The 20,053-nt window shown below is 47.3% G+C and overlaps 1 protein-coding gene across 1 annotated transcript in view; it reads left to right on the forward strand.

Annotated features, from left to right (window-relative positions):
- KCNN4 (potassium calcium-activated channel subfamily N member 4) overlaps positions 1 to 16,838 on the forward strand; it is a 234,110-nt gene extending 217,272 nt beyond the window's left edge. Inside the window, exons 6-8 of the mRNA XM_068242003.1 lie at positions 13,128 to 13,246; positions 14,763 to 14,832; positions 16,567 to 16,838. Coding sequence (XP_068098104.1) covers positions 13,128 to 13,246; positions 14,763 to 14,832; positions 16,567 to 16,713 — 336 coding nt within the window. The 3' untranslated portion in view covers positions 16,714 to 16,838. The remainder of the gene's footprint in view (positions 1 to 13,127; positions 13,247 to 14,762; positions 14,833 to 16,566) is intronic.
- The last annotated feature ends 3,215 nt before the right edge of the window (positions 16,839 to 20,053 follow it).

Below are 20,053 nucleotides of genomic sequence, written 5' to 3' on the forward strand. Positions count from 1 at the left end.
GCACCCTCTTTCTGCCACTTCTCCCTGCTCTTACAGCTGGCTCTCTGAGATCAGATTACAGGTACCCTCTTTCTGCCAGTTCTCCCTGCTCTTACAGCTGGCTCTCTGAGATCAGATTACAGGCATCCTCTTTCTGTCACTTCTCCCTGCTCTGACAGCTGGCTCTCTGAGATCAGATTACAGGCACCCTCTTTCTGTCACTTCTCCCTGCTTTTACAGCTGGCTCTCTGAGATCAGATTACAGGCATCCTCTTTCTGTCACTTCTCCCTGCTCTTACAGCTGGCTCTCTGATTACAGGCATCCTTTTTCTGTCACTTCTCCCTGCTCTTACAGCTGGCTCTCTGAGATCAGATTACAGGCACCCTCTTTCTGCCACTTCTCCCTGCTCTTACAGCTGGCTCTCTGAGATCAGATTACAGGCACCCTCTTTCTGTCACTTCTCCCTGCTTTTACAGCTGGCTCTCTGAGATCAGATTACAGGCACCCTCTTTCTGTCACTTCTCCCTGCTCTTACAGCTGGCTCTCTGAGATCAGATTACAGGCACCCTCTTTCTGCCACTTCTCCCTGCTCTTACAGCTGGCTCTCTGAGATCAGATTACAGGCACCCTCTTTCTGTCACTTCTCCCTGCTTTTACAGCTGGCTCTCTGAGATCAGATTACAGGCACCCTCTTTCTGCCACTTCTCCCTGCTCTTACAGCTGGCTCTCTGAGATCAGATTACAGGCACCCTCTTTCTGCCACTTCTCCCTGCTCTTACAGCTGGCTCTCTGAGATCAGATTACAGGCACCCTCTTTCTGCCACTTCTCCCTGCTCTTACAGCTGGCTCTCTGAGATCAGATTACAGGCATCCCCTTTCTGTCACTTCTCCCTGCTCTTACAGCTGGCTCTCTGAGATCAGATTACAGGCACCCTCTTTCTGCCACTTCTCCCTGCTCTTACAGCTGGCTCTCAGATTACAGGCATCCTCCTGCAGGTGCTGCATTTGTAAAGGATGCCGAGGTTTCACAGTGTTTCTTATTCTTCAGCCCCGCCCCCGGGACTGATCATGTGACTGTGATAGTAATATTCAAAAAATTAAAAAAAAATGTCCAAAAATAGTTCTAAAAAATAAAGGTCCGCATATGTCCCACAATTTTCCTTATTTTATTTTATTTTAGCTACAATATTAAGTTATTAACCATTTCACCCCCCGAGGGGTTTTTACCCTAACAGAGCAGAGCAATTTTCACTTGTCAGCGCTCCTCCCTTTTATTCGCCAATAACTTTATTACTACTTATCCCAAACAACAAAATGATCTATACCTTGTTTTTTTTACCACCAATTGGGGTTTCTGTGGGTTGAACATTTTGCTAAGAATTATTTTATTCTAAATGTATTTTATTAGGAAAAATAAGAAAACATGGAAAACATTCATTATTTCTCAGTTTTCAGCTATTATAGTTTTAAAACGTTCTTCTGGAGATAAAACCCACTAATTTTAGCTTTAAAATAATACATGCTACAATAATTAAAACCTAAGTATTTTATTTGCCCGTTGCCCAATTTGGCTTGACCTCCAGGTACATAAATAAAGTTACTTAAAACTTTTCCCTATTTCACAGTCATGAGTGCACTTTAACTGCAAAAGGGATTTGCTTTGGATTCTTCGCAGTACAGAGGCACCAATCAGATATTTGTATACAAAAGGACAAACTTTATTGCACACACTGGCAGCTTATCAGCTGAATGAATGATCCCGTAGGGGTCTTTGCTGATCCCCCCCAGATAAGTCTATCTTGGGGTGTAGCTATCCCACATGATCATCAATGTCAGTGTGTGCTCCTGAAATCCTATGTATCTCTGTTGGTATATAAATGCCACTGTACTAGTGATGTGAACAATGGCTTATGAGGTACAGCCACAATTATATGTTAAATACACCACAGAAATGATCCCCACAGGGGATAAGTATGCCTTCACAGAAGGTAGCTGGGTGAGGAATATATTCACCATAGGGGTGTGTGAACCGTGCAATAGTAACTACCCAGAAGTGTAACTCAACAATTGTTTCACCTCCCAAAAAGAGGCGTCGTCAGGAGTGTATAAAACACAGCATAGTTATTATTTACATAATGTACAATCAAAACCTCCACCCCACCAACAAAGATTCCCCCAGCAACCCGCTCAAGTCAGAGCTGGTTATGTCAAAATGCGGAAGGTTTAAATAGCATGGGCCACTCCACCCTCTTGGAACAGTACCTCCCCTTCGTATTCCGTTATACTCGTTCCTCCCTCACCTCCCTTCCAATGTGTGTCGGCGCCCTGCCTGATCCAGTGCTATCCTCCATCTCGGCAATCACGCTTTGCCCATCTCCAGCCTGTGACGTCTTTTCCTGTGACGTCACGTCCGCCGGCAGCGCTCTCTGCCGATAGGCTGGCTGTGGAGGAATTGGCTACGGGGAACTCAGGGTTACCATGGTGACCTGTAAACAAGCGCCAGACGCCTGTTTACATTTGTTACATACACGGAATCCGCTGTATGGATCGTCCGGTAGGTATACTCATACATGCAGTTCTCCTACCATACCATGCACCTTCTTCATCCAGTCCCTCTGTGCTATTATATGTCACTAGAACGCATCCATACCACATATCCTCATGCGCGCTGTGTGCTGCACATAGATCCTCTGGCTTAAGAGATTAAGGTCACTGTTCCTGGACATATATATGCGTGTTGGATACTGTACATAATTTCACTAGTTTGAGAGATTAAGGACACTGATCCTGGACTTGTACGTTAGGTGCTTCAATAGCCCTGAGGCTCAAGGTAACTATTCATGGTCTTTTGTCAGAAAACTTGCCTGAAACCGACTTAGGTCTCTATTCCTGGACCCATGTCGACCAGATCCATTTCTTAAAACGATGGTCGATTCATACAAGGGGAAAAGTGGGGGGGGGGGGGGGGGGAGGAGGGGAGAGGGGGGGGAAGGATAAGGGGGAAGTGGGACAATAGTCCGCAGGCTATTGTGATGGCAATTCAGTCTGTTCAGAGACAGAAACAGGATGCCTCAATCCTTTTTCGTATTATATTTGTTTAAGAGTTTAAAAACAGAGGGATAGTTTAATAAGAAGATGGCTAATGGCTTAGATAAACCCTTTCACAGAGAACTCTTCGTTCAGGCCTCTAGGGGCCACACAATCCAGACGATAGATCCATTCCAATTCAAGCTGCAAGAGTTTTTTATCAAGGTCTCCTCCTCTTTTACCCTGTTTCCATTGTTGGATTCCCCAGAAAGAAATACCTGATGGATTCAGGACATGGTGCTCATTCATGTGTTTGGCAATTGAGGTGTCTCTTTTGTGCTTTATATCGCCCATATGCTCCAGCACTCTATCTTTCAACATTCTCGTTGTCTTTCCTACATACAATAAATCACATTCACATGTGGCTGCATAGATTAAGCCTCGTGTATTACAGTTAATAAAGGACTTGATTATAAAGGTCCTATTTACGGTTCTTACCCAAAATTCTTTCTTTTTTGCTACATTTGAACAGGCTTTGCAGTGACCACATTTGAAACACCCATTGGGCTTTGATGGAAGCCAACTCAAATGTGTTTTCTCGTCTTTCTTACTGGAAAAAGTACTGTGGACTAGTATATCTTTCAGGTTTTTAGTGCGTCTATATGTAATGGATGGTTTTGATGATAGGTGTTTTGTAAGCTCTTTGTCCTGATGTAGGACCGGCCAATACTTTTCCATTATTTCATATATCTGATGCGACTGTTTTGAAAATGAGCCTATCAATCTCACCATAGATGTTTCATTTTGCAATGAGGGTCGCTTTTTGTCCCTCAGGGTGTCCTCTCTTTTGCTGCCCTTTGCTCTCATGTAGGCCCTGTCAATAACTTTTTCTGGAAAACCTCTCTGCTCAAATCTATTTTTTAAAAGGATGCTCTCTTTTTCAAAACTCTCCTCTGTGGAGCAGTTTCTTCTTGCCCTTAGGAATTGGCCAGTTGGAATGCCTGATTTGAGGGATCTGGGGTGGGCACTTTCCCAGTGAAGTAGGGAATTAGTTGCCGTTTCTTTCCTATAAATTTTGGTATTTAGAGCCCCATCTGTATCCTTTGAAATTTCCAGATCTAGAAATGCTATTTTCTTAGTATCAATTTCATATGTAAAGTGCATTCCTATTGTGTTGGCATTCAAGATTTCCACAAAGTTGGCAAAAAGTTCTTTCGGCGATCAGCAAAGACCCCTACGGGATCATTCATTCAGCTGATAAGCTGCCAGTGTGTGCAATAAAGTTTGTCCTTTTGTATACAAATATCTGATTGGTGCCTCTGTACTGCGAAGAATCCAAAGCAAATCCCTTTTGCAGTTAAAGTGCACTCATGACTGTGAAATAGGGAAAAGTTTTAAGTAACTTTATTTATGTACCTGGAGGTCAAGCCAAATTGGGCAACGTGTGATATTCATTCATTTACCTGTACAAGCGATTCGGTAGTGAGATATTTTATTTGCCCATTTGTCCCGTTTATTACACCATTTAAATTATGTCCCTATCACAATGTATGGCGACAATATATTATTTGGAAATATAGGTGTAATTGTTCAGTTTCTTTTTCTTTAGTCCGGTCCATAATTACAAGCCCCTATATAGTAAAATAACAGTAATATACCCTCATAAAATACAGATTACAAATAGCTGAGTCCCTAAGGCAACTATTTATCAATTTTTTTATTTGTTTTTTTTTTACAAGTGTTTACATTTTTAACTACTTAAGGACTGAGGTAATTGAAATCTAGCCCCTGTTTTGGTGGGCTCCTGGCTAGCAGGGCGTAGATTTCAATCACCGCCCGCAGCGCGCATCCGCCGTTTTTGTCAATCTCGCCGCTGAATCCCCGCCGTGTCCCGTCGCAGTTCACTTGCTCTGCCTGTCTCTATGACGGCAGAGTCATGTAAGCCGGTCAGGAGCTGCTGTCATTGGCTTCTGATCGTGCCTATCAATGTAAGAAACTCCCATTGGCTCACATTGATAGACACGGTCAGAAGCCAATGACAGCAGCTCCTGACCAGCTCACATGACTCTGCTGTCATAGAGACAGCAGAGTGGATGTCAGGAGGATCCCAGTGTGCGGCGGTGATGGCGGGTATATGCGGCAATTCGTCGGGATTCCATTGGTATTGTACCAGCGGTCTCTGGTCCTTAAGGGGGCAGAGACTGCTAGTACTTAAGTAGTTAATTATAAGTTAATTATGGGGGGTGGAGAGGGGGGTGGGGACAGTGTAAAGATTAAGGAGGCTGGTAAAACTTCAAGTAGCCCATTTCGTGTAAACAAAATTGGTAAATGTGTTGGTAAAAATATAAAGTGCATGGTAACCAATGCTCGGAGCCTTGCAAATAAAATAGACGAACTAGAGTTCATTCTGAATGACAAAGGCTATGACATTGTGGGAATAACCGAGGCATGGATGGATGAAAGCCATGACTGGATAGCTAATTTAAAAGGATACAATGTGTTTAGGAGGGATAGAACAGGGAAAAAAGGTGGAGGGGTTTGTCTCTTTGTTAAGAATTCTCTTACAGCTGTCCTCAACGATGAGATGGAGGAAGATTGTGAAGATGTGGAATCCGTTTGGGTAAATATTCATGGTGGAAATAAAAGTTGCCAATTGCTTATTGGGGTATGCTACAGACCACCTCTTATTAATGAAGCTGCAGAACTGTGATTACTACAGCAGAGTGAAAAAGCTGCAAGTAAAAATGAGGTCATAATTATGGGCGACTTCAACTTTCCAGACATTGACTGGGGTATTGAGGCTACCCATTCTGGTAAAAGCAGCAGATTTCTGGCAGCACTACAGGACAATTACTTGACTCAAATGGTAACTGAACCAACTAGGGGGAATGCGTTACTGGATCTGATCATTTCTAATAGACCAGATAATGTATCAAATGTGCAGGTTCAAGAACATTTGGGAAATAGTGATCACAACATGATAACGTTTGATCTGGTGACTGATAGGCCACGGGGCAGCGGGACCACTAAAACTATGAATTTTAGAAAAGCAAAGTTCAATCAAATTAGGCAGGCACTAAGTTTGGTGAACTGGGATAATGTACTACAGGGGGAAGACACTGAAGGGAAATGGCAAGCTTTCAAACTTATACTCAATCAATATTGTAGTATGTATATCCCATATGGAAACAAAATGTCTAGGAGTAAAAAAAGGCCTCTACGGATGAATAGAAAGGTTAGGGATAAAATGAAGAGGAAAAAGAATGCCTATAAGGTCCTAAAACAGGAGGGGACCGAGGCTGCACTAAGCAATTATAAGGAGTGCAATAAAAATTGTAAAAAAGAAATTTGGCTGGCAAAGATCGAAGCTGAAAATCAAATCGCTAGGGATATCAAATCTAACCCAAAAAAGTTTTACAAGTACATCAACTCTAAAAAAAGAAAGGTTGACTGTATAGGAATCCTAAAGGATGAGGGTGGGAACTCAATGGTGGATGACCAAGGTAAGGCAGAGTTATTAAATGCTTTCTTTGCTTCTGTCTTCACAAAGGAAACAGCACTGTTGCAAATTACAGAGGCAGAAGAGTCTCAATCTTCTAACTATAATATTAAATACTTAACGCAGGAAGAAGTAAAGGCAAGACTAAATAAATTAAAAATAGACAAGGCACCTGGCCCGGATGGCATGCATCCTCGGGTCCTAAGAGAATTAAGTTCAGTTATAGCTAAGCCCCTTTATCTTCTCTTTTGTGACTCTCTTGCAACTAGCAGAGTCCCAGTGGATTGGCGTACAGCCCAAGTTTTCCCATTATTTAAAAAGGGCAAAAAATCTGATCCAGGAAATTATAGACCTGTAAGCTTAACATCAGTTGTATGCAAACTATTTGAGGGGTTACTAAGAGATACTATACATGACTTCATAGTAGAAAATAATCTTATTTCTCAGCATCAACATGGGTTTACTAAAGACAGGTCCTGTTTGACTAACATGCTCAGCTTTTATGAGGTAGTGAATGCTAATATGGATATTGGGAATGCTGTAGATGTGATATACTTGGACTTTGCAAAGGCCTTCGACACTGTTCCCCACAGAAGTATGGTGCAAAAGTTGAGGATGCAAGGACTGGGGAAGAGTTTGTGTGCATGGATAGGGAACTGGCTAATGGACAGAAAACAAAGAGTTGTGGTCAATGGATCATACTCAAAATGGTAGACTGTTAGCAGTGGGGTCCCACAGGGGTCTGTACTGGGTCCAGTGTTCTTCAATTTATTTATTAATGACCTAGTAGATGCAGTAGTGAGCAATGTTGCTATTTTTGCAGATGATACAAAATTGTGCAGAATCATCAATTCTCAGGAAGATAGTGTCATATTGCAACAGGATCTGGATAGGATGGCTATATGGGCACATACATGGCAGATGAAATTCAATGTTGACAAATGTAAAGTCATGCATTGTGGTCGTACCAATGGTCTAGCACCATACAAAATAAATGGGATACAGTTGGGAACATCAAACTTGGAGAAGGACTTAGGAGTACTCATCGACAACAAGTTAAATAATCGTACTCAATGCCAAGCCGCTGCAGCTAAAGCAAACAAAATTTTGGGATGCATTAAAAGGGAAATAAAAACTCGAGATGCTAGCATAATATTGCCCCCTAACTCTCTAGTAGAGATGGGCCGAACAGTTCGCCTGGCGAACCTCTCTGGGCCTCTTACTACTTCCGGGTCGCAATGACCCGGAGTAGTACGCCTGCGCTGCCCGGCGGAACGCGTCCTAGATCGCGCTCCTGTTGCCGGGCACTCTCTGCGCATGAGCGTGACGTCACTCATGACGTCACGCACATGCGCAGAGAGTGCCCGGCAACGGGAGTGCGATCTAGGACGCGCTCCGCCAGGCAGCGCAGGCGTACTACTCCGGGTCATTGCGACCCGGAAGTAGTAAGAGGCCCATAGATTTAGAGATGTTCGCCGGCGAACGGTTCGGGAACCGTTCGCCACATCTCTGCTCTCTAGTAAGGCCACATCTGGAATATGGAATTCAGTTCTGGGCACCACATTACAAAAAAGATATTGCAGTTTTAGAGCAGGTGCAGAGACGAGCTACAAAATTGATACGTGGGATGGAAGGTCTCGCTTACCAAGAAAGGTTAGATAAACTGGGTTTATTTAGTCTAGAGAAAAGACGCCTTAGAGGAGATCCAATTAACATGTATAAATACATTAGAGGGCAATATAATAGCTTGGCGGATGAGCTTTTTGTCCCTAGGCCTTCTCAAAGGACTAGAGGACATGAGCTGCGCATGGAGGAAAAACGTTTTAGCCATTTATTTAGGAAAGGGTTCTTTACAGTAAGAGTGATTAAGATGTGGAATGCATTGCCACAGGAAGTCGTTATGGCAAACTCTATACCTGCATTTAAAGGGGGCTTAGATGCTTTCCTTGCGTTGAAAGACATCCATGGCTACAATTACTAGATTATGCCTAATGATGTTGATCCAGGGATTTTATCTGATTGCCATCTGGAGTCGGGAAGGAATTTTTCCCATTTGGGGCTAATTGGACCATGCCTGGTGGGTTTTTTTTTTCGCCTTCCTCTGGATCAACAGGGGTATGTGGGGGACGGGCTGGAGTTGTACTTGTACTGGTTGAACTCGATGGACGTATGTCTTTTTTCAACCAAAATAACTATGTAACTAAGTGTGCATGTATATAAGTGTGTGTGTGTGTGTGTGTGTGTGTGTGTGTGTGTGTGTGTGTGTGTGTGTGTGTGTGTGTGTGTGTGTGTGTGTGTGTGTGTGTGTGTGTGTGTGTGTGTGTAATTTTACTTTTTAGCCACTACATGGCGTTTCAAACTGCTTCCTGTTTTATAAATGGACATTGCCCCTGATTGGGATCATGTCCATTCCATTCCAGGCATTGCGGCTGGGTAAGGGAATGCTCATTCCCCTTCCCCAATCGCGGATCTCTGTGTCCCGACTCCCCGACTGATAACAACGGGGGGGGGGGGGGGGGGGAGTGCACTATGGGGGCGGGAGTGAGCGACCAATTCAAACGTCCTGGAGCTGTTTAACAGGCACAGGACGTTTTTAATGTGGCAGCTCGTCCGGAAGTGGTTAGGCTTATCTCAACATGCAAATAACAGAAAGCTTCCTATTTCAGATACGATAAAGAAACTATGACCAGGAGGTAGTTTACACACACCTCCACCCTTTGAAGAGATTACACGGTGATGTAAGCCTGTTGTGTAGGTGATGTTTGCTGTGGGAGGCACAGTAAGTTGTGGCAGTGGGGGGGGGGGCGAAAATGAACACTAAGCTGAGTTGGGAAAAAAAGGGCAGAAGTAATGTCACTTTTTGCATCACATAGAAATAGTACATATAGAAACCAGCAGAAATATTTTTTTTTTTCCTATCACATTACTCCTAAGTCTTACAATGAACACTAAAAGCAACAGGATAGTTAGGTGGTCGGGGTGGTCCTCCCAGATACTGTACCTACCTCCACCAGATGGTTCCCTCTTCTCTCTGGTCCTCCCTGATACCTACCGCCACAGAATGGTTCCCTCTGGTCACTGGTCCCCCCGCCCCCCAAACCTACCTCCACAAGATGGTTCTCTCTGGTCTATGGTCCTCCCTGATACCTATCTCCACAGGATGGTTCCCTCTGTTCTCTGGTCCTCCCCGATACCTACCTCCACAGGAAGGTTCTTTCTGGTTTCTGGTCCTCCCCAATACCTACCGCCACAGAATGGTTCCCTCTGGTCACTGGTCCCCCCGCCCCCCAAACCTACCTCCACACGATGGTTCCCCCTGGTCTATGGTCCTCCCTGATACCTATCTCCACAGGATGGTTCCCTCTGTTCTCTGGTCCTCCCCGATACCTACCTCCACAGGATGGTTCCCTCTGTTCTCTGGTCCTCCCCGATACCTACCTCCACAGGATGGTTCCCTCTGGTCTCTGGTCCTCCCTGATACCTATCTCCACAGGATGGTTCCCTCTGGTCTCTGTTCTCCCCCCGATACCTACCTCCACAGGATGGTTCCCTCTGGTCTCTGTTCTCCCCCCGATACCTACCTCCACAGGATGGTTCCCTCTGGTCTCTGGTCCTCACCGATACCTACCCTCACAGGATAGTTCTTTCTGGTTTCTGGTCCTCCCCAATACCTACCTCCACAGAATGGTTCCCTCTGGTCTCTGGTCCTCACCGATACCTACCTCCACAGGATGGTTCTTTCTGGTTTCTGGTCCTCCCCAATACCTACCTCCACAGAATGGTTCCCTCTGGTCTCTGGTCCCCCCGCCCCCTAAACCTACCTCCACAGGATGGTTCTCTTTGGTCTCTGGTCCTCTCAGATACCTACCTCCACATGAAGGTTCCCCCTGGTCTCTGGTCCTCCCTGATACCTACCCTCACAGGATAGTTCCCTCTGGTCTCTGGTCCTCCCCGATACCTACCTCGGCAGGATGGTTCCCTCTGGTCTCTGGTCCTACCTGATACCTATCTCCACAGGATGGTTCCCTCTGTTCTCTGCTCCTCCCAGATACCTACCTCCACAGGATGGTTCCCTCTGGTCTCTGGTCCTCCCTGATACCTACCTCCACAGGATGGTTCCCGCTGTTCTCTGCTCCTCCCAGATACCTACATCCACAGGATGGTTCCCTCTGGTCTCTGGTCCTCCCTGATACCTATCTCCACAGGATGGTTCCCTCTGTTCTCTGCTCCTCCCAGATACCTACCTCCACAGGATGGTTCCCTCTGGTCTCTGGTCCGGCCTGATACCTACCTCCACAGGATGGTTCCCTCTGGTCTCTGTTCTCCCCCCCGATACCTACCTCCACAGGATGGTTCCCTCTGGTCTCTGGTCCTACCTGATACCTACCTCCACAGAATGGTTCCCTCTGGTCTCCGGTCCTCCCCGATACCTACCTCCAGTACGTACGCCTGCGCTGCCCGGCTGAGCGCATCCTAGATCACGCTCCTGTTACTGGGCACTCTCTGCGCATGCATGAGCGTGACGTCGTTCATGACGTTACGCACATGCGCAGAAAGTGCCCGGTAACAGGAGCGCGATCTCAGACGCAGGCGTCCTACTCCGGGTCAGATCGACCCGGAAGTAGTAAACCCCCCAGGGGTTCAGAGATGTTCGCCGGCGAATGGTTCAGGAACCGTTCGCCACATCTCTAATAATGAGATGTACTTAATAATATTGTTGATTTATAAAGCGCCAACATATTCCGTGGCGCAGTACAAAGTAAGAAACAAACATGGGGTATGGTATATTCCAGTGTACAAAGTACATAATTAGTGACAAAATACAGAACTAGTAATGACAAATATAGCAAGATCAATAAAATGTATAAAAAAATTCCAAGACACAAAAGTGTGAGATAGTCCTGCCCTTGTGAGCTTACAATCTAAAGGAATGGGGGGAACAAGAGGTGGGGTAGTGTACAATAAACATACCTAGAGTCAGTGTGTTTTAGGATATCAAGTAAAAGTACAACTAGGCCAGATGTCAAAGGGCGGATGACCTAAGGTACAGCGTATGCTTGTCTGAAAAAGCGGGTTGTGCTTGTGAGGAAACATTTAAGATATCAAAGGTTGTTGAGTTAGGGACGTGTTGTGGAATGGATTCCAGAGGAAGGGTGAATCACATGAGGAATCTTGTATACATTAAGGTGAAGAGGTGATTCTAGAGGAAGACTATAGATGGTCATGTGCAGATCTGAGATTGCGGTTGGGTTGGTATCTGGAATCTAGTGAGGAGATGTACGGGGAGGGACATTGTGGAGAGCTTTGTAGGGTTAAGAGCTTGAACTGGATACTCAGCTCTCAGCTTTGGTTGTTTTCATGAGAAATACCAGCAGACTTGCGGGATTGTCTGTTTTTGCCGTAGAATGGAGCATGGCAGCAGCTTCCTGGTAACCGCCTTGCCCTTTTATTGACACGGGCATTGGAGAACTTTTATCCATTTCTCCAGATCTCCGGCAGATCCCCAAGGTGCATTATTTGTCACACAATGCTGGGAGCACGAGAGTAAGGGCGCGACCCCTGCCTTCTTATTATAGTCAGGTCACAAGACCTCAGCTCCTCGCAGGAAGCAATTAAGGTTTCCATCCAGGAAAACCGCCTTTATGCAGCCTGGAGGGGCAGAGGCACAATGGAAAGTCACTATTTTAGAAGCCATCTATAAAAATATATTGGAAGCTTGAAAGAAAAATAAGACCTTCAGATTCAGTGAAGTTTGCCTTCCTTGGTGGGTTGTCAACTTGGCTGTAGTCATAAAAGGGTTTCCTGGTCAGAAGGTTGGGATATTGTGTCATAGTATCCCAACCTTCTGACCAGGGGGCAGGCTTGGGCCAGAAAAGACATCAGAGAACACAGACTCAGCTATAATGATTCCTGAGCAAAGCCAGAGTGAATGCTCAGTCAGGGATTTTATCAGGGCTGATAACAAGCAGGCTGAGCAGTGAAGGATGAAACAGAGAGCAGGGTAGGTGTTTTCTCTAGTGTTCCCACTGATATATATGGTAAAATACATGCGGGTGCTTCGTCTCTGGTTCACTTTAAAGGGAACCCAAACTGAGAAAGATATGGATTTTTCCTTTTTAAAATAATACCATTTGCCTGACTCTCCTACTGATCCTGTGTCTCTAATGCTTTCAGCCACAGCCCCTCAACAAGCATGCAGCAGATCAGGTGCTGTGGCTGAAGCCAGACTGGATTATCTGCATGCTTGTTCCAGGTGTGTGATTCAGCCACTACTGCAGTCAAAGAGATCAGCAGGACAACTGGTATTGTTTAAAAGGAAACATCCACATCCCTCTCAGTTTAGGTTCCCTTTAAATGATTCTCTCTCTTTGAGGAGCATACACATCTGCAATAATAGCGATTTGCGCTGTTTGGTTCTCTGCGGATCAGCACATTCTCCTCTAGGGGGCAGACAATGTATAACAATATCGAGCATAGATTTCCAGCACGCCCGAACTCTAACGAGCTGTCTGCAATCTTATAGTAAGTGTGTACAAGTCTTCAGTTATCTGGCCCTGGTGCTTTCTGTACATTTACCTGACACAAAGTCTCTGAGAAGCTGACCTGTCCTGTCTGTTTCAGATAAAGCGTGCGGCGGCGAATGTGCTGGGCGAGGCCTGGCTGCTGCACAAACACGACAAGCGTGGCGACCGCGCCAAAGTACGACAGCATCACCGGGACCTGCTGGAAGCCATTCGCATGTAAGTGTAACATTACGCCCACCATACACCATGGGTCTTTGGTTCCAATATTGACCAGATGACCAATTAAAAAACATAATTTTATCCACTGTTCAAATTTCAAATTCACCACTAAAAATAGGACTTTTTCCTCAGCAGCACGGCGGTGTAGTGCTTAGCTCTCTCACTTTGCAGCGCTGGGTTTCTGGTTTAGGACACAGCCAGGGCACTATCTGCACAGAGTTTTTATGTTCTTCCCATGTCTACATGGGTTTCCTCCAGGCACTCCGGGTTCCTCTCAAAATCCAAGTTAATTGGCTTCCCCTAAATTGGCCCTAGACTATGATACATACACTACACGATACATACATAGACATATGACTATGGTATGGTGATTGTGAGCCCCTCTGAGGGACAATGACAAGACAATATACTCTGTACAGCGCTGCAGAAAACGTCAGTGCTATATACTGTACATACTAAATAATTGGGCAGTGCAGTGGCATAGTGGTTAGCACACTTGTCTTGCAACGCTGGGTCCCCGGTTTGAATCCCAGCCAGGTCAACATCTGCAAGGAGTTTGTATGTTCTCCCCGTGTCTGCATGGTTTTCTCCGGACACTCCTGTTTCCTCCCACATCCCAAAAACATACAGATAAGTTAATTGGCACCCCCCTAAATTAGCCCTAGACTCTGATACATACACTACATTAGACATATGACTATGGTAGGGACTAGATGGTGAGCCCCTCTGAGGGACAGTTAGTGATAAGACAATAAACTCTGTACAGCGCTGCGTAATATGTCAGCGGCTCGGTGCTATATAAATACTTGATAAATACTTGGCTGGACAGTGTGCTGGTTAAGGGCTTTGCCTTTGACATGGGAGACCAGGGTTCGAATCCTGGCTAGGTCAAGTACCTATTCAGTATGGAGTTCAAGGCAAGACTCCCTAACACTGCAGGGTGGCCTCTTGAGTGTGTCCCAGTGGCTGCAGCTCTTGAGCGCTTTGGGGAAAAGCGCTATACAAATGTTCGGTTTATTATTATTATAATAAAAAATAATATTGTAAAGTGTTTTCCTGTTTCCACAACTATCTTCTGCACATCTCTGCCATCTAGTGGTCAATATTGAGAACACAGCCAATCTTGGGCTGGGACAGAAAGTTTTGAACTAGGCAGATACAAGGTATGGGCTACCTGTATGTCGCTGTACCAGTGGTGGTGTGACGCTGCCTCTGAATCCCCCTGCGGTGCGCTATATAAATAATAATAATAATATTAGTGTTCTAGAATAATGTTTGTATTGGCTACCCTGGAAAGCTCTGTACTGGTCCAAATACTGCAAAACAAAACATTTCAGATAATTGAAGTAACACTCCATCTATTTGCCTGATCACATTTTTGATTGATCAGGCCCTGCAATTCATAGACATACAAACTCCATGCAGATAGCGTATGTCACTGTGTTACAGTGATAAATATGAGACATCCTCCACATACACAGAATCACGGACAATGTCATTATCTTCCTGACAGATTTCGCTGCACAAGAATAAAACAGAAGAACCTGCAGGACCAGGCCAACGCCATGGTGGACATCTCCAAGGTGAGTGGGCGGGGATTAACATGCAAATGAGTGCTGTAATAAATGTGTACATTGTATTACAATACAGTGCATTCTCCAAACTAAACTCATCTGAATAGATATCAATCCCTATATTTATTTTTAGAAAAAACATGTAAAAAATTTTTAAAAAAAACTGAGTGGCCTTTGCACCCCCACCATAGCCCCCATCAATGCTGTTCCCCCATCAATTCTGCTAGCTATGTCCTCCTCGTCACCAGTGCAGGGGGTGTGTCCCACACTACTGCAGGCATGCCTACAAGAGTGTCCTCTGTCCCCACCCACCACATGTGCGTCAGCTAAACCAACCCACTATAATGTCCCTCCTCCTCATCACCAGTGCAGGGGGTGTGTCCCATAATGCTGCAGGCATGCCTACAAGAGTGCCCTCTGCCCCACCCACCACATGTGTGTCAGCTAAACCAACCCACTATAATGCCCCTCCTCGTCACCAGTGCAGGGGGTGTGTCCCACACTGCTGCAGGCATGCCTACGAGTGTCCTCTGTCCCCACCCACCACATGTGCGTCAGCTAAACCAACCCACTATAATGCCCCTCCTCCTCATCACCAGTGCAGGGGGTGTGTCCCATACTGCTGCAGACACGCCTACAAGAGTGCCCTCTGCCCCCACCCACCACATGTGCGTCAGCTAAACCAACCCACTATAATGCCCCTCCTCTTCCTGCAGAGTCAAAGGGCATTGGACCATGCTGGAGAGGTAGTATATAACCATTTTCACTCTGTTTTAGTCTTATGGCCCTACACACAATCAATGTCGCCCAACCCAACGTCTTGGGGGATAATGCAGATTCATTGCTTGCTTGCAGGCAAGTGAAGTGTTCTATTCTATGCGGGGTGGGGGAGGAGGGGGGGGGGGGTCTGAGCACCGTGGGAGTGACGTCCTGCACCGGTGGAAAGAACAATGCTGTCTACCATCGTACAAAATAATCTGCCAGGTCGTGGGGCATCGGGGGCTGCTGGAGACGCGCTGGATTCTCGGCACTGACCGTCATTCTCAGCCGCAGGGGCCGAGTTTCATATGGTCTGTGGGCGGGCCTTTAGGTAAATTGCAAGTCAAAGAAGGGAGCTCCAATATGGGCACATGCGGACAGGACCGCACATGCGCAGTTATATGCATGCACAGATATTTTGGAGCTGACAGTGGGAGAACGGAGGGGACCCAGATGACACCAAGGGACCTGACAAACTACGGGGGCTGGAAGAAGCCTCAGGCAGGGCCAAGGCAGAGGCGGGAGAGGCTCCAGCCTCAGGGCGCAGTGCAGGAGGGGCACACACAGGGCAGGGCCGAGGCAGAGGCGAGAGAGGCTCCAGTGAAAGGGTGCAGTGTAGGAGAGGCACACACAGGGCCGGGCAGAGGCGGGAGAGGCTCCAGCCTCAGGGCGCAGTGTAGGAGGGGCACACACTGGTCTAAGGTGTTGGGGGCCCTGGGGCGCTTCTTAGTGTAATAGCAATCAGTGTGTGACGGCTGGGGTGGGAGGGATAGGGGGAGCACTTTGGAGACTCAGCCTTGGGTGCTGGAGGACCTTGTCCCACCTCTGGCCTCAGGTAAATAAAAACCAATTTTTTGCACAGATGTTTTAGTTTAGTTCAGATGTTGCCTTGTATCATTCAACCAGTCTTTTTTTGTTTTTAAATGTCCACACCGCACTGACCATATATTAAGGACCTCTGTTATGTATTTACGCTTCTTCCAGATGCAAATGATCATGACGGACCTGGACTACAATTTCTCCTCTTCCCACCGAGACTTGGAGAAGAGGATCGACCAACTGGACAAGAAGTTGGATGACCTCAGCCGGTTAATCACGACAGCCTTGGAGTCGCCCCATGCGTCTCAATGACCCCTCGAGATGCCACCTTTCCTGGACTTTGTTTACCACTGGAGAACTGTCTTCCACTTGAACGCCCCCTTCATTGTTGGAAGGGCGGTGGGACAAACACTGAGAAAAGAAAAGACTTGCTTTTATGATTAATGAACTTACTTGATGACCACTGCCGTCCTCTCTGGAATAAGGCAGCTCTTGTAGACCTCTTATAGACATCCACTTATGGGACACTTACAAGATAAACTAACAGGTCCATCGCAAGGTGGAATATTTAAAATGGGAGATGTATAATAAGATAAGCACATAAAACGTTCTGCGGGTACTTCCAGGCATCTGACGTTATGGATGAGGATGACTGGGCACTTCATAGCTTCCGGAGAAAGTGCAGATATAGTGTCCTTCAGACACGGCTGCTCTCCTTGATGGATGCAAGTGTCAATTTTATGGAGGCTCCTCTCTGGGCTGAGTATTTGGTAGAGTTAGGAGGTTCTCTTTAGCCAATGTTAGCACTTATACACACCTGCAGCAGGTCAAGTACTATAAGCCGACTGGCAGGTTCTGGTCTTCTGGGGCAGCCTAACAAGGGGTATAAAGCATAAGGCTGGATTAACACTTAGATACATTGCATTAAATTGTGTTGCATTCCATTGAAAAAAGCATGCTGCAACTCAATGCAACACATCGAAGTGCGAATCCAGTCTTGTAGATTTGGATTGAGTGAAGGATAGTGATATGTAGAGAACTTGCCTAATATGTTGATCTCCATCGCATGTGAAGGAGGCCTTAAGACTCGTACACACACGCACGAGGTCTGTCACCTGCAGGGATTGAGACTCGATCCCTCTGCCGGAAGTTGAAGGCCGAGTTTTGCACAGACAAGTCGCAAGCCTGCAGGCTAGGGAAACATTCTGTTGCTATGGAAGTAGGCAGACGGAGGGCAATGTGCTGCGGGAGGGGAAAGGGGGGGAACAATAGCTGTGGCCAGAGCTTGGACAACATGATCCGGCAGGCCGGATCTCTTGCCGAGACATTGAGGTCACCATACACACAATTAAAAAACGCATTTGCTGACAAATAGAAACACGCTATGCAGTGTGGCTCAGACCAAAACTGGACCTAGGGGTGTAACAATAGCCCCCACTAGCCCTGCTGTCACGGGAAAACCCGGGGGCTGGGGGCCCAATCCTCTACTTGACATTACAAGCTTCTGGCAGGGGGATAGATCCTCCTCTTCAGTGTATAAGCATTATATCAGCATGCGGCTCTCAATGCATGTCACATGACCTGTAGAGACGGGAGCCGCACAGTCATCACAGCATGCGGCTCCCAATGCATGTCACATGACCTGTAGAGACGGGAGCCGCACCGTCATCACAGCATGCGGCTCCCAATACATGTCACGTGATCTGTAGAGACGGGAGCCGCACAGTCATCACAACATGCGGCTCCCAATGCATGTCACGTGATCTGTAGAGACGGGAGCCGCACAGTCATCACAACATGCGGCTCCCAATGCATGTCACGTGATCTGTAGAGACGGGAGCCGCACAGTCATCACAGCATGCGGCTCCCAATGCATGTCACGTGACCTGTAGAGACGGGAGCCGCACAGTCATCACAGCATGCGGCTCCCAATGCAAGTCACGTGACCTGTAGAGACGGAAGCCGCACAGTCATCACAGCATGCGGCTCCCAATGCATGTCACGTGATCTGTAGAGACGGGAGCCGCACAGTCATCACAACATGCGGCTCCCAATGCATGTCACGTGACCTGTAGAGACGGGAGCCACACAGTCATCACAGCATGCGGCTCCCAATGCATGTCACGTGACCTGTAGAGACGGGAGCCGCACAGTCATCACAGCGTGCGGCTCCCAATGCATGTCACGTGACCTGTAGAGACGGGAGCCGCACAGTCATCACAACATGCGTCTCCCAATGCATGTCACGTGACCTGTAGAGACGGGAGCCGCACAGTCATCACAACATGCGGCTCCTAATGCATGTCACGTGACCTGTAGAGACGGGAGCCGCACAGTCATCACAGCATGCGGCTCCCAATGCATGTCACGTGACCTGTAGAGACGGTAGCGCACAGTCATCACAGCATGCGGCTCCCAATGCATGTCACGTGACCTGTAGAGACGGGAGCCGCACAGTCATCACTGCATGCGGCTCCCAATGCATGTCACGTGACCTGTAGAGACGGGAGCTGCACAGTCATCACAGCATGCGGCTCCCAATGCATGTCACATGACCTGTAGAGACGGGAGCCGCACAGTCATCACAGCGTGCGGCTCCCAATGCATGTCACGTGACCTGTAGAGACGGGAGCCGCACAGTCATCACAGCATGCGGCTCCCAATGCATGTCACGTGACCTGTAGAGACGGGAGCCGCACAGTCATCACATCATGCGACTCCCAATGCATGTCACATGACCTGTAGAGACGGGAGCCGCACCGTCATCACAGCATGCGGCTCCCAATGCATGTTACGTGACCTGTAGAGACGGAAGCCGCACAGTCATCACAGCATGCGGCTCCCAATGCATGTCACGTGACCTGTAGAGACAGGAGCCGCACAGTCATCACAGCATGCGGCTCCCAATGCATGTCACGTGACCTGTAGAGACAGGAGCCGCACAGTCATCACAGCATGCGGCTCCCAATGCATGTCACGTGACCTGTAGAGACAGGAGCCGCACAGTCATCACAGCATGCGGCTCCCAATGCATGTCACGTGACCTGTAGAGACAGGAGCCGCACAGTCATCACAGCATGCGGCTCCCAATGCATGTCACGTGACCTGTAGAGACGGGAGCCGCACAGTCATCACAGCATGCGGCTCCCAATGCATGTCACGTGACCTGTAGAGACGGAAGCCGCACAGTCATCACAGCATGCGGCTCCCAATGCATGTCACGTGACCTGTAGAGACGAGAGCCGCACAGTCATCACAGCATGCAGCTCCCAATGCATGTCACGTGACCTGTAGAGACGGGAGCCGCACAGTCATCACAGCATGCGGCTCCCAATGCATGTCACGTGACCTGTAGAGACGGAAGCCGCACAGTCATCACAGCATGCGGCTCCCAATGCATGTCACGTGACCTGTAGAGACGGAAGCCGCACAGTCATCACAGCATGCGGCTCCCAATGCATGTCACGTGACCTGTAGAGACAGGAGCCGCACAGTCATCACAGCATGCGGCTCCCAATGCATGTCACGTGACCTGTAGAGACGGGAGCCGCACAGTCATCACAGCATGCGGCTCCCAATGCATGTCACGTGACCTGTAGAGACAGGAGCCGCACAGTCATCACAGCATGCGGCTCCCAATGCATGTCACGTG

Source organism: Hyperolius riggenbachi, chromosome 6 (assembly GCF_040937935.1).
Source record: "Hyperolius riggenbachi isolate aHypRig1 chromosome 6, aHypRig1.pri, whole genome shotgun sequence".
Lineage (NCBI taxonomy): Eukaryota > Metazoa > Chordata > Amphibia > Anura > Hyperoliidae > Hyperolius > Hyperolius riggenbachi.